Genomic DNA, 14,830 nt, shown 5'->3' with positions numbered 1-14,830 from the left:
ACACTATCTCACCTGTCCCCTAGGGTTTTGATTGCTTTCCCTTTCAGAAGAAGCCATGACTTTTTCCATTTTATTGAGGACATTATGCTGATTGGACCTAGTGAGTGAGAAGTGTTTAAGAATACTTGCATGTTACAAAGGGAAAATATATTTGACAAAAATTTAGGGTCTTCTACCTCAATAAATGGATATCCAATGGTTATGAAGTAATGGCAAGATATTCCTTCTACAGTGAGGGAGAAGTTATTCATTCTGGCCCCTCCTATAAACACCAAGGAGGCACAATGCCTAGTGGGCCTCTGGATTTTGGAGGCAGGATGTTCTTCATTTGGCACTGCTACTCTGGACCACTTACTAAGTGAGTGAAAAGGTCCTGTTTTGAGTTGGACTCAGAACAATAGAAAACTCTCTACCAGATGCAGCATGCTTTGCCAGTGGCAGGCGGGGATGCTGTCTGGATCCTTTCAGCCCTGCTATGTGAAGTGATGCACAGGCATTTTGAAGATTTTGAAGGTTTTGAAGCAAAGCCCTGCTATCTCCATAGGTAACTACTTTCCGTTTGAAAAAATGATGTTGGCCTTCCACTGAGTCTTAACAGCCTCTGCACTTATGCCAGTGGGAATGTGGATGACCTGATAAGCCATTTGCAGAAAGGGAATCCAAGGTTCTAGTCACAAAGGTTTAAACAAATCTTGTGTTGCTCAGTCCCACACAAGGCAGCTGTCTCATGCTACAGAACAAGAGTCATGTACAAAATCAGGGCAGTTGCTGTAGGTGGCAACATTCTGAAGAACCCACCACTCACTCAAAGATCCAGAGAGTTCCCACAACCTACTCCATTCCCCTCTACCCAACCCCTTCTACCGTTATAGGCCCTCCAGAATCTCACCTTTATAAGGCTAAAGAAGCATCAGAGTGCTGGGCACTGTCATTACCTGGAGCAGAAAAACGACAAGTTAGAGTCAAAATCCAGAAGATATGTGAGTAATGGAGAAATTATGGGGTGGGTGAACTCCCTCTTGTTCTCAAATCTACACTACTCCAAGGGTCTCAGGGACAACATCCTCTGAACAGTTACTTGCAGCCTAAGCATAGCTCCCTTCTTTTCTACCTATGAGAGGAAAACAACCTCTGTGTGGCCAGGGAGGAGGCAGGGCTATGCCCTAGGCCTGGATCCCAGGGAAGGTTGCTGAACTGTGACTGCAAATCCTAGGAAGGACCAAGAGGAATGAGGAAAGGAGATGAGCAGGCATTAACCAACCACTCTCCTGGAGGTCCGCCCAGCAGGGACCTAACTCTTTGCCTCTGACTGGTGGGAATAAGCTTCCCATATGACAATCATCATGGTGATCATTTTGTCTGAATTTTCTTTGTGCTTTACAATAAAGTAAGTGTCAGCAAGTGTGTGTGAGGGTGCTTCCCATGATGAGGCAGAGCTCTTCTACCAGGACCCTGGAATAAGAACGCAGACCCCTCCCACTTTCCTACTGTACACTTCTTCCTCCACATCCCAACAGCCACCCAGTCCAAAGAAACCCAAGCCAGTGATGAATCCATGATGGAGATGGTGGACTGAGGAGGTGGTTCTGAGAATGGAAAGGATCAAAAAGAAAGGGTAGGGAATGGAGGTGAGGGGTCCTGACCACAAAACTCTCAGCCTAACCCTACCAAGGGGATCCAGAATGTCTCCCGATTTCCTAGTAAAAGGCTCTATGCCCCTCCATACCCCATGCACATGGCCTGTGTGTCTCTACTCCTCTTAGAAGGCACCACAGCTGCCCACTTCTGGAAGGTTCCATCCCCTGCAGGCCTGTCTCCCACAAGCTCCATGTCCTGTTTCTGGTCTCCTCAACCCTCTGCCAGGTCAGGGTGATCTCAGCAGGGTATAAGCCCAGGGCCCAACACCTCAGGATTCAAGTGGGTGGCTCACATATGTCTTAGGCAGTTCTGGGGAAAGAGTTGGAAAATTGAGACACTTTTCATTTTTCCTGAAACACCAAAGCAGCATCCATGGGAAACAACCAAGAAAAAATAGGACAAATGGGTGAGTGCATTATCCAAGCATAGACCTGGACACTGGCATCTGGGATAATTTATTCCTTAGAAGATTCTAGAATCAGGGTGAGCCAGTCCATGTAGGAGGCTCCAGATCCTTGAGGAAGACAAAGTGATTTTTGGACTTAACTGGTGGAGGCTGAGAGACTCAATATCTGGAATCAGATCTACAAAGACATTGGGTGTAGGGCAGAGAATAAGGTCTGGAAGAGATTACGATTCACAGTCTGCTGCCAGCCTCAAGGGAAATGCTAAGCAGAAAAGGTGATACATGCATGTAATCCCAGGTTCTCAAGAGGATGAGGCGCAAGATGTGAAATTCTATTCCAGCTGGGCATTTTAGCAAGAACAACTCAAAATTTTAAAAACAAATAAAGGGGAGTGGGTGGAGGTGGGGTGGAAAGGAGAGTGTGCCTGGGATGTGGCTCCCTGGTAAAAGGCTTGGCTAGCATGCATGAAGCCCTGGGTTCAATCCACAGAAGGGGTTGGATAGGGAGCGCCCATTAGTTCTTCTCCCCTTTCATCCTGAGACAGACCCTTAACTGTCCTGAGAAAAATCAAGGCCCTTAGGCAATTCTCTCTCTGATGTTAGATATGAAAATTCAATTGGCACTTCCCCTCCAGTTACCAGAGAGCGGCAATGTTCTAGCCAGGATCCCATTTTCCTCTGCTCCTCCTTGATAAACTCCAGTGGCAGGAGGGCAGATGGGGAGATTCCCCTTAGGTCCCCTGCGCCTGCAAGCTGCAGCATCTCCTTCCCCTTCTCCAGGTGTCTGTGGAGCCACTCCACACATAGGCCCTGCAGGTAGACCCTGTACAACTCAGTGTCCCACTTGTGCCAGGTGATCTGTCCACGGTTGTCCAGGAGCACAAGTCCTCACTGAGGGCAAGGTAAACCCTGCCATCATAAGCTTCCTGATGGTGACCATGGTGGAGGTGCCCATCTGGCCCCACTTCAGAGCCGGCAGTCCACTGGAGTGTGTGAGATTCTGGTCCCGCCCTGGAAGTCAGCCATGGCCACCTAACCCACCCCAACTCTCACCAATCCAAGGGGATGTGGGTCTAAACTAAATACGAGACTGGATGACAGTCTCTGTGGACTCATTGTGTGTCCTGTGGCCTCCAGATGTACCTAGGACATGGGAACCCAAGACGACTTGGGCCCGTCAAGTGACATCACAATACAGGACACGGAGAAGGAATCCAAAAAGAGGGACTGAGGCCAGCCTGGTAGTCTCCCTGATTTCCTCAGAGAGCTCATAGAACTCAGGAAGACAATGTGACAAAGAGGGCATGGCACCCCAAGAAAGGAGTCAGAGCAAAGTCCAGATCCTGCTCTCAGAGACTGTTTCAAGCATGGTGTCTGTGGTGGAGATGCCCAGCATGGGGATTCCCCATCTCCCTGGAGTTTCCCTCCTTCCTGTTCCAGAGGGTCAGGTTCTTCTTCTGGACACTCAGGATGTAGCTATTTCTTGTTCCCATTGCATGTCAGGTTCCTGAAGAGGCCAATCAGCATGCCATTCCTTGCTATTAAAGTCCCAAGAGATCGGCAGGAACTGGAGTCTACCCAGATCCCCAGGATAAGGGTCAGGTGGCCCCAAATCCTGCTCCAGCTGTTCCCATGGATCCTGGCCCTGACTGAGACTTGGGCAGGTGATTGAGGGGAGGAGAGGGAAATAGCCTCTGCTTGAGAGCAGCAAGGGGACCAACAGGTGGGGAGTCAGGACCCAGGCAAGGTGCATCTCAGTGGCCACCAGCCCAGATCCTACCTCAAGTCGGTACACCCTGGGCTTACCCCTGCCTTCCACTCCTTCTTTCCCAACTGTCTTGTCCTTTCAGTCCCTTTAACCCTGTTTAGTCTAATGAGCCCTGCACCCTCTTCTCCTCTCTGGGAGCCATCAACCTGGACCTCTCTTCCAGAACTCCACCGACCCTCAGTCCCCACCCCCTTTCCTCACTCACTCTTCTTGGGTCCTAGCAGCACTGATTCCACCATCTCAGCCTGCCCTGGTGCTCCCTTTTTCTAGCCCCTCTCCTAAGTTCTGCCCTTTCACTTCCTACAGCCCCTGTTCCATTGTCTTGTATACAGACCAGCTGTGCCAGAGCAGAAGGGTGATTTGCATTCTGAGTAGGTTGGCAACAGATTTCCTCACACTACTCAGAAAATAAGTACCCTTAAATTCAGAAAATATTTTCCATCATTCTACTGTGGGTAACTGAAACTTCAGAATACAAACCCATGGCGAAGGGGAGACTAATGTACAAAGAAGAACAACTTCTGACTGACAGTGCAATTTCTGATGCAATGTTTTTACCAGAGCCGTAAAAACCTCAATCACCTCAAACTTGCAAGTGTATACTTCATTCAAAATCCCCTTGAGTGGTGCTCACATACAGCACTGTCTTATGAGTTACTCACACTACCTGGTGTGCATATTTTACTGAAACATTTGGTAGTGTTATTTATTTTTGGTACCAGGGATTGAACCCAGAAGTGCTTAACCACCAAGCCACATCCCCAGTCCTTAGTTTATATTTTATTAGAGACAGGGTCTTTCTGAGTTGCTTAGTTCCTTACTAAGTTGCTGAGACTGGGTTTGAAATCCCAAATCCTCAGGCCTCACTCAGCCTCCCCAGTCTCTGGGATTACAGGGGTGCACCACCAGGCCCGACTTGGTAGTGTTATTTTTAAAACTGATTAGCCCTAAGTAGGTAACCGGTTTTTAGGCAGGCTCCACTAATGTTACTACATTCCAATGGCAATATTACTCTGCTTGGCTCCTCAGATCTGGTAAAATATACAAAATAATAACTTAATCTGAGAAGTCCACTGCTTTAAATTCTTTATTTCTCCTTCTTTTCCTCGATTCCTTCAGCCCTTCTCTCAGTGTCTCTCATCCCTCACTCAGGGCCCTGTCTCCTCAGTCCTCACTCACTTCTGAATTATGATACTAGCACAGTCCACTCACCTACCCCCAGACAGTTCTCCTCAGTCAGGTTTGTTGTTCCTTCACTTAAAGTTACTACTGGCTCTATCTCACTTTGAAAAGGCTCTAGAATATAAGGTCCCTAAGTGCAAAGACATCGTCACAGTTGTATCCCCAGTAATGAAGGCCTTACCTAATATGGTGGTGGCACTGCATTCATTTTTTTGTTGAACAGATGAATGAAATATGACTGCATTAAAATGAAATTGTATCCCAAGAAAGTCTTAAAAAGAAAACTACAAAAATTAGGGAAGATTTATTTCATGCACATAGTGTGCACAAGAGTTCATAAAAATCATTCCGGGGGAGAAAATGCTTATCTCTGCTTATCTGCTCCATGGTGGAGCCTGAATTAATTTTCTGTTCCTATGTTAAAAGTTACCATTACCTTAGTTGCTTAAAACAACACTCATTTATTTGTTTCCAGTTCCTCATCGCAAACCCAGGCATGGTGGTTACAGTTTCTCTTCTCAGAAAGCTGTGGTGTCATCTGAGGTCAGGTTTCTTCCTCTCCACTGAACATGGAACTTGTGGGCAGAATTCTGTTTCTGGAGGTGGTAGAATTGAGGTTTCCTACCCTTGCTGGCTCTCCAGGGATCGGAGGGACATGTGTTCCCAACACACAGCAGCAGTCTTTCTTTGCCTCATACCCTTCCATTTTCACAGTTTAATAGAGGAGGAAATGTCTCATGTTGAATCCCTCTCACACTATGGATCTCTCTGCCTAGGAAGATCCCTGGTCCCCTTAAGAGCTTCCCTGGTCATGAAAATCCAACCCGTGATAATCCCCTGTGTTTAAGGTCAGCTAGTTTGAGACTGTAATGTCATCTACAAAATCACTTCATCTCAGCACCTACCTGAGCATTTGATTGAATAACATGATGAAGGTGGAGAGCCAGGGTGGAGGATTGAGAGGACAGCATAGAATCAGCCCAGACCAACCTGGGTCTTCATTTGTGTGTAATTGTTCACAGTTGGTATAATGAATGTCGATTAAATAGATTGTTGAACATGATAACAAAAGACATTCTATTTATCCATGAACGTGCTTTTTAATGTTAAAACCAAAATGCATGTTGAATATTTTATGACTAATTTAGAGCGAATGAAAAAGTACAGTAATTCATTCTCTCTTTGGAGGCAGTATTAGTTATCTACTGGTTCATAGCTACCCAAACTGTGGCAGCTGGAAACATCTCACATTCATCATCTCCCACAGCTTGTGACGGTCAGGAATCCAGGAGAGGTTTCGCTGAGGTGTTTTCTGGCTCAGGACCTGTCACAGGGCCAGTTGTCAACCAGGACTGCGTCCTCTGGGGGCCTGGCTGCTGCTGGAGGTTTCCAGGGAATGTGGTGTCCTCATGAGGTGTTTGGAAGGGGCCTCAGCTCCTGCTGACTGGCCCCAGGAGGCCTCTGTTCCTAGTTTCATGCGACTTTCCACAGGCTGCTCAGGACACAGTGACTGGTTTCCCCAAGAGCCAGGGAGTGGAGAGAGAATCAAGGTGGAAACTGCAGTGTTTGATGTCCTACACCCAAAGCCACAGCCCACTACCTCAGACTCAGTCCATCAGGTAGAGGTGAGATGGCAGGTCCAGGCCACACTCTAGAGGAGGGAATGAGCTGCATCTCTGCAAGGGAGGAGCTTCAAAGAGTTTGCACACATGCATTTTTGCATGGTGGCACATGCTTATAATTCCAGCTACTGGAGAGGCTAAGGCAGGAGAATCACATAGATGAGGCCAAAGTTAGCAATACTGTGACTCAAAAAGAAAAGGGCAGGACGGGGGGGTTTGTGCTGGTGATGTAGCTCAGTGGTCATTTGCCTTGGGATTCAATCACCAGTACTGAAAACAACAATAAAAACTACAACTACAACAACAAAGAATTTTCATAGATGTTAAAAACAAAATTAAATTAAATATAGCTTCAGGATAATATAAGTCAAATGATGATTTACCTTATCATTTTTCTTTAATACTTAAATTTCTATTCTGGAAAGTCATTCTTAAAAGGTTGAGACAGAGAAAGGAGTTATAACACTATTTCTGAGTCTTTCTCACAAACAACTTTAATAAGAAATTTCCCTTCAATTAGTAGGCAACTGTGTTGAGAACATATAGGAAGTCTATCAAGCAGATTCAAGACTCCAGTTCAGTCCCAATAATATCTTTGAAATGACAATGATATTTGTTTATCCTGGGAAACTTAAAATTAACTTTGGTAAGAATACAAAATAGCCAATTTTTTATTCTTTTTTCCTTTTTTTGGGCAATGCTGGGGAAACAACTCAGGGTGGGTGTCACCCATGCTAGGCAAGCACTCTACCATTGACCTACATGCCCAGACCTTCAATTTTCTTACTTAAAAATCATCTTCCAAAAGCATTTTTTCTCCCAAAGTGGTGTCACACGCCTGTAATCTCAGCACCTCAGGAGGGTGAGGTAAGGGAATCACAAGTTCAAGGCCAACTTCTGCAATGTGATTAGGGCTTAAGCAACTTAGTAAGACCCTGTCTCAAAAGAAAAAAAAAAATTAAAAATGGGTGGGGATGTAGCTGAGTGGTAAAGCACCTCTGGGTTTACTCCTCAGTACCTAAACAAAAACAAAGCAAATGAAGAAAGAAAGAGAAGAAAGGTTGTGAATCAGATTGATTTTTAGTTGGAAAAATGTGAATCTCATACTTTAGGTCTATACACCTAGCTTAGCAATGTGACAACAATTTGGTGTGATTCAGTAGACAGAAATGATTAACTTCATTCTAGGAATAGGTATTTTCAAAAACAGGCTATTCGGTTTTTCTCCTACACTAAGGATACCATCTTTCACTGTGGTTTGAATGGAAGTGATAGAGGTGATTTAGGTTTCAATATGAGTCTTAAAAGCACTATTATTATTTGCATCTGAAGTTGTGTAAAAGCAACACTACTGTGTTTTTTCTCTTCATTTTGATATATTACCACTGGTTTCTTTATAGGTTTTTTTTTTTTCTTTTCTGTTTCTTTAAAAAATTCCAATGTTTTCCCAGGTTTTAAAAGTTTAATTCAGTTGTATGCAGGGGTAAAATGTAGGTATCACATTAAATCCTTTGCATAGAGAATTGCCTTGCATGGCTGATTAACCTTGATACCAGAAAATCTACAAAGATACATAATTGTGGTCAGCGCTATTTTCTAGCACCCTTGGGTCTCTCTCTTACATTGGCCCATAACCATTGACTGCTGCTTTGTTCCAGTGTGAGTAGATCTTGATAAGGATCCTCCCAAGATCCTTTGAGATTTTATTTCTCTTTAATTTGAAAAATGTCAAATTAAATGTTTAATTTGAAGAATGCCCAAAAGCTACAGTTTTAAAAGAATAAGTTTACGGATTTGTGATCAAGCACATGTCCATGCTCCAGCACTGGCATAAGAAAGGGAACCTATGAAGTCCCCTCCCCTCCCCACTCTATCCCCCAAATTGAGTCTTGTATTGACCATTCCTTTATGTTTCTCTGAAGATTTTGACCATAAAGCACTGTCCCCATTCAAATATTAGTTCATTGTTTGTCTGTAAACGTCTTATACAGTAGGCTCATATTGCATGTGTTGTTCTGTGACCCATTTAAAATGTAGGAGCATTATCCCTGTTGTGTGAGTCTCCCCCAACTTCCTCCTCTTCTTTCTCTTCTTTCCTTCCAAGCCTTCCTTTTCTTCTTCTTCTTTGTAGTGAGGAGTTGACTTGGGGTACTTTACCCCTGAGCCTCATTCTCAGTCCTTTTCATTTATATTTGAGATAGGGTCTCATTAACTTCCACAGGCTGGCCTCCATTTTTCAATCTGGCCTCAGACTACTGAACTGCTGGGATTACAGGTGTGCACCACCTGCTGTCCTTCCTTCATTTTTACTGCTGAAGTTTTACATTTGATGGATATACACAGTGTGCCACTTACCTGTTGATATACATTTTGTTTGATTCCATTCTCCCATAAGCATCAGTGTACATGTCTCCTGGACACACAGGCAAGATCACCCCAGGCATATGATCACGAGTAGGATTCTTCCATCCTATGGCATATTTTCTTCACTACAGTATATAATGCTGATTTCCAAAGTGCTTCTACTAATTCTAACTAAGCAGGAATGTGTGAAAGTTCATGTTGCTGAAGTTCTGAGAAGAAAACCTAGAAGATGGGGACCAGGAGTCTGGAGCCACTGTCTTGGCTGCAGAACTGCCCAGGCCTTTTATGTCCATCAGCAACTTCCTCTCCTTCCTTTATTCCAGTGCTCTGGCCTCATAGTGTCAGCACATAGGTCCAGATCCTGCTTCCTTCTAATAAGCCATGGGGGTACTGTCATGTACTGGGATCTTCAAAAATGAAAAGAAAAACAGGAATGAAGGGAGTTATGGACAAAAGGAAAGACAGAAAGGAGGAATAGGGAAAGGAAAGAAAAAAGACAAAAAAAATCAAAAATAAAAGAAAACAAGAGAAAAAGAATTGGAAAGAGCAAGAATAACAGGCATTATCACAATGCAAGAAAGTAAGGAGATGGAGAAGACACCTGTAGAAAGATAGAAATCAAGAGAATTAGCAAAATAAGACATCCATGAAGTCACAGAAATAACACCAGAGGTCAGAGGTGGGAGAAGCTGGAGAAAGAGAAGTATTTCATAAACTGGATTAAGCAATAAGTAGATAGTTATAATAATAATAGCACACAAAGGGAAATGGTTAGCCAACTCCTCCAAAGCAGAGCTGGAAGTTGATGAGTTTGAACTCACCAACATTTTATTAGGGGAAACACCTGTCCAAGAATATGAGAAGTGAGTCTGAAATTCCTGGGAAAACCTTCAGATAGAGGTATAATCAAACCCTGGGAAATTGACAGAGGTAAATGAGTCTATAGGATAGGTCCTAGACCATAGGCAACCTAAGGAGAGTGCAACCAGAACATAGAAACATCCTGTCTATGATAGCCACCAGAGGAGTCCTATGTCTCCCAGGAAGAGGTCTGTCTCAGTGTCCCTGCTGTGATCAGTTGTGTTAGTCACCTTTCTGTTACTGTAACAGGTACCTGTAATAATCAACTTTAAAAGCAGAAAGGTTTATTTTGGTTCACAATTTTGGAAGTTTTTTTGCCATGTTGTTTTGGGCCTGTGGCAGCACAGTTCATCATAGCAGGTGTACACCTCATGGAGGCAAATAGAGGAAGGGGCATGTTTCCTCTATCCTCTTTAACAGCATGTCCCTAGTGACCAGAAGACCTCCTTCTAGGCCCCACCTCTTCAGGCTTCCACCACCTTCCCATTGTGCCAATCTGAGGGGTATGCCTTTAATACATGGGCCCCTCTGGGACATTCCAGATCCAAGCTATACCAGCAGTCATTGACTTCAACAGCCCCTGGTAAGTAGATCCTCTGCACCGAGGCTGCCCTGGGTCTCAACACAAGAGCAGGGCTCTTGGCTGGCTTTCTAGGTGTGTGATCCAAACTTTCCTGAGGTGTCTTGAATCTTGGAAATCAAACCCTGACAGGTAACGTTGGTACAAGTGTTAGTTCCCTGTTGAAATGGGCCAGAAGAATCAGGGGGCACCAGTGTGGATCATTGGGATTCACAATGACAGCAGCCCTCTCTCCTCCTGGAGATCAGGGTCCATTACCACTGGCAGAAGAGGAGTTGAGAGTGTCTCTACCCCACTGCTGCTCTGTGAGATCATACTGATTGTTTTAGTCAGTTTTTTTCACTGCTGTGACTAAAAGACTTAATTAGAACAATTGAAGGAGGAAAAGTTGATTTTGGAGCTCATGGTTTCAGAGGTCTCAGTCCACATAAGGCTGGCTGCATTCCCCAGGACTCAAGGTAAATCAGAACATCATAGCAGAAGGGTGGTGGAGGAAATGGCTCAGGGCATTGCAATCAGGAAGCAAAGGGAGAGACTCTACTTGCCAGATACAAAATATAGACCCCCAAAGTCTTGCCACCAATGACCCATTTCTCTAGCCATGCTCTAACACCTTCAGTTACCACCCAGTTAATCCCTATTAGGGGATTGATTCACTGATTGGATTAAGGCTGTCATAACCCAATCACTTTACCTCTGGACCTTCTTGCACTGTCTCACACACAAATTTTGGGGGGAACATCTCACATGCAAACATAACACTGTTCAAACCTCCCCTGTGTCAAAGCAATGTGTAGTTTGTTGGTACTCTTGTGTACCTTGGTAGTAATGTTCCGGTTCAGGAAATTGGGAGCTCCTATCCTGCAGAGCCCGGAGTGGCAGAGATGGGAAGTGCAAGTTCCCCAGTGGGTGAATCTAAGTGATGGTAAATGAGTCATTTGGTTTCTCGACCTGCTTGTCCTTTGCTTTGAGAGCACAGCACCACAGAGAGGTCTCTGATTTAACAAATACACTGCATGGAAAGAAGTCACCTTGCCCTTCAGAGGGTTTCCTCGAAGCTGGTGCTCAGGTGTGCTTTAGAAGGCCCATCCAGCACCTTCATAATGCAAACTGTGACATGACCTGTGGGTCCCTTTGTCATGGCCTGTACCACACTTGCTTCACTGTGAGTGGTGTCATGATCAGATAATGAACTAAGAGTGAATTGGATCCTGAGGATCTGCCTAATGGCAGCCCTTGATAGTTGTACATGCTGGTTGAGGGTCTGACACATGAAGTTGATGTCTATCCCTAGGAGGATGAACCTCAGTGTCTTCCAGGACAGAAATGGCTCAGTATAATCAAATGTTGCTTAGTATTTACCTGATCACCTAAAGAAATGGTATCATGGGGATCACTTGATCCCTCAAGCAAGTTGGATGTTGAGAGGTGGCAGCAGCTATTTTAGCCTTAGTAAGAGGAATCAATGTTTCTGGGCTCATGCATCTCTGCCTCTGTGGTTCCTCCATTCATGGTCCTGTCATTTGAGTCTTGGGTGTCCAGTAATGATCACTAAAATGTTAGTCAGCTTTCTGTTACTGTTCCAAAATACCTAAAACAATCAACCTAAAAAGAGGAAAAGTTTAATTGGGCTCACTATTTCAAAACTTTCAGTCCCTAGTCAGAAGGCTCTGTTGCTTTGGTGCCTGTCGTGGGGCAGAACATGAAGGTGGGGAGCACCTATCAGAGGAAGTGTCTCACCTCAGGTAGCCAGGAAGCAAAAAGAGAAACAGGAAGGGGTCCAGATCCCAATATCCCCTTCAAGAACACACGCCCAAGGCCTTAATTTCCTTCCAATAGAACCCACCTCCCCAAAGTTCTACCATCTCCAAATACTGCCATGGGCTGGGGAACAAGTCTTAAGCACTTGGGCCTTTGGGACATTCCAGACCCAAATTGTAACAGTTGGATTATGTCAATTTGTGTGCTTGATTGTTCAGAGCCACTTGAGGGTGGGTGTTTTCTGATGGGTATCAACATGAGATTCAGGCTCAAGCCCAGACGTACCATTTCCATGTTATGATGGACTGCCCTAGACCTGTACAGTTTGTGACCTAGTGAGTTACACAGAACCCAATCCATGTTGGCTATTGTTAGTCCTTAGTTCTTTAGTGTCCCATGGTCAAGCATTCTGTCCCACCATGGCCCAGTAATACACCAAAGTTTGCCTTGAGAGGGGCACATTTCTATGTGTGAAGGCATGGCCTCCCCCAGACTCCAGGGATCTCCAAAGCACTTTTCCCCGTGCTGGGTTCAGTTCCATCCTGCATCTCTCACACCCTTGACACCCCCAGAACCATGGGTCTCAGGGGTGGTTGCTGAGCCTCCATGGCCTAGAACTGCTGCAGTGTGTCCATTCCTGTCCAGGTTTCTTATGAAGCTGGCCTCCTATGTTACCCAGAGTGTGGACCAAATACTGCACCTCGGCGTGGAATGTGATGTTGTCAGAGGCAGTGAGGCAGCCTGCTTCCTTCCCTGCAGTGAGAGGTGCCAGGTGCAGCACTGGTCTTTTACTGTGGAGGGGAAGTCCCTGCCTTTCTCTAACAACTAGACCTCTAAACCTCACAGAAGGGGCCACTCCTGAATCTCTGAAAGGTTTGTCTTCCAGCTTCTGGAGTGTGTGTGCCTCATAAAGAGCTCCACTATCCCCCTCTTGCTCATCCACAGCATGATGTGGGATGAAGCGAACTGATTTTATATTCTATAGGATGTGCAGCCAGTCCAGAGCTCAAAACACTGCATCTTAGAGGACAGAGATGGTGACACTGTGGTTATGTGTGTGTTGATGTCAACTCCATCCCAGTGCATGACACTCCACAAGATCTTGCCTGTTTCCCTCTCCCTAGGGCAGTCTCCTGAGTTAATGGTAGTTCCTTGGTAGAAGGATTAAGGGAATTGTCCCCACATGCCCTTCTTATTGTGTTCTGGGCTCTTTCTTCCCTTGGGTGTGGACACTTCTTTAGTCAATGGGTTCTGAATCTAAACACTTTCTCAGATTTGGAATTGAAAATGGAATCATGACTTACTGATTGAAGTATCTTCATTCTCCTACTCTTCAATTTTATTTTTATTACAGATAATAAACAGTACAATTGCTGGTCACCTGTCTGTTTGACCCTAGGACATCACCTTCCATGATCCTCCACAGCCCCTGCAGATCGGAGTGGTCCTGGCTGCTGCTCTGACTTGACAGTGGGTGGGCATGCTCTCTGGTCAATGCTGGTTAACTCCCATCAGTTGGTCTCTAGACCTTTAGGGTCAGACCCTCCCCATGAATATGAATGAGCCCAACTCTAGGACCAGCTTTCCTTCTCTCATCCCAGCCTGCAAAAGAAAACACCCACCTTTTTAATGAAGCAGGCCTTGTCACCAGCACATTATTGCGGGCCTTGGCAACAGGTGTCCTCTGAGACACTTTCTGGAATTTAACTCTTTAGTGGGTCTGCGGCCTCACAGAATCTCTCCATTCCACCCTCTTCTCTCAGCCTCTGTATTCTATCCTCCATTGTCTTCTTGGGCATCTAAGTCGTGTCCACCTGCTGAGAGTTGGATATCAGTTTTTCCAGAGCTCAGAGCCACAGAAATTACCACAACCCAGCTGACTTTAAGTAGCCCCATTTATGACCTCACGGTTACATTGGATCTGAGTCCCCCATGGGTCTCTGTATTAGTCAGGGTTCTGTAGAGGAACAGAATCAATACGATGTATGATTATAAAAAGGGGATTTATTAGATTGACTTACACAACAGAAGCTGGACAGTCCACAATGGCCATCTGCAGGCTGGAGAGCTAGAGGAACCAGTAGCTGTGCAGTCCAAGATGATGACACCTCAGAGCAAGAGGGATAAATGATGCTACCCCAGTCCAAGACGAACGTTTCTGGAAACGCCCTAGAGAATCATTGGCAGAATCCTCTTTGGAAGATGAAGGAGTAAGAGTCTAATGTCCTCAGGCAACTGCAGCAGCAGTCAATAACCCATTCAAGAAGAATGGAGTTTGCATCTGCATCTGCTCCGTGTTCTTCCAGCTTTTATTCCATCCAAGCCTCCAGCCTATTGGATGGTGCTGCCCATGCTTAGGGATGGTTTCCACTTCAATTCGCTATCCCACATGCCAGTCATTCCTAGATACACCCTCAATGACACACCCAGAAGTCTTTTAATCTTAGATATCTCTTAAATCAAGTTGGCAATTCCAATTAACCATTACAGTCTCCCAGGGCTAAGGTCAAGATGTCAGCAGGTCTGTGTGTTCCTTACTGGAGGCTGCAGTGAGGGATCTGCTTCCAGGCTCATTCAGGGTATTTTGAAAATTAAGTGCCTATCTCTTTGATGACTATTATGTAGGAACCACTTTTAGCTCCTAGAGC

The 14,830-nt window shown here is 45.1% G+C and overlaps 1 protein-coding gene across 2 annotated transcripts in view; it reads right to left on the bottom strand.

Annotated features, from left to right (window-relative positions):
- Positions 1-690: 690 nt before the first annotated feature.
- The window catches only part of LOC306666197 (H-2 class I histocompatibility antigen, Q10 alpha chain-like), a 137,189-nt gene continuing 123,049 nt past the window's right edge, over positions 691-14,830 (bottom strand). Inside the window, exon 5 of one of the 2 annotated variants that reach the window (XM_079148140.1) lies at positions 691-730. In XM_079148140.1, coding sequence (XP_079004266.1) covers positions 726-730 — 5 coding nt within the window. In that variant the 3' untranslated portion in view covers positions 691-725. Of the gene's footprint in view, positions 731-876; positions 936-14,830 lie in introns of those variants that run through there. The other variant, XM_079148138.1, reaches the window with a different exon arrangement.

Source organism: Sciurus vulgaris, assembly GCF_902686455.1.
Source record: "Sciurus vulgaris genome assembly, chromosome: 7".
Taxonomy (NCBI): domain Eukaryota; kingdom Metazoa; phylum Chordata; class Mammalia; order Rodentia; family Sciuridae; genus Sciurus; species Sciurus vulgaris.
This window is presented reverse-complemented; position numbering and strand designations above follow the sequence as displayed.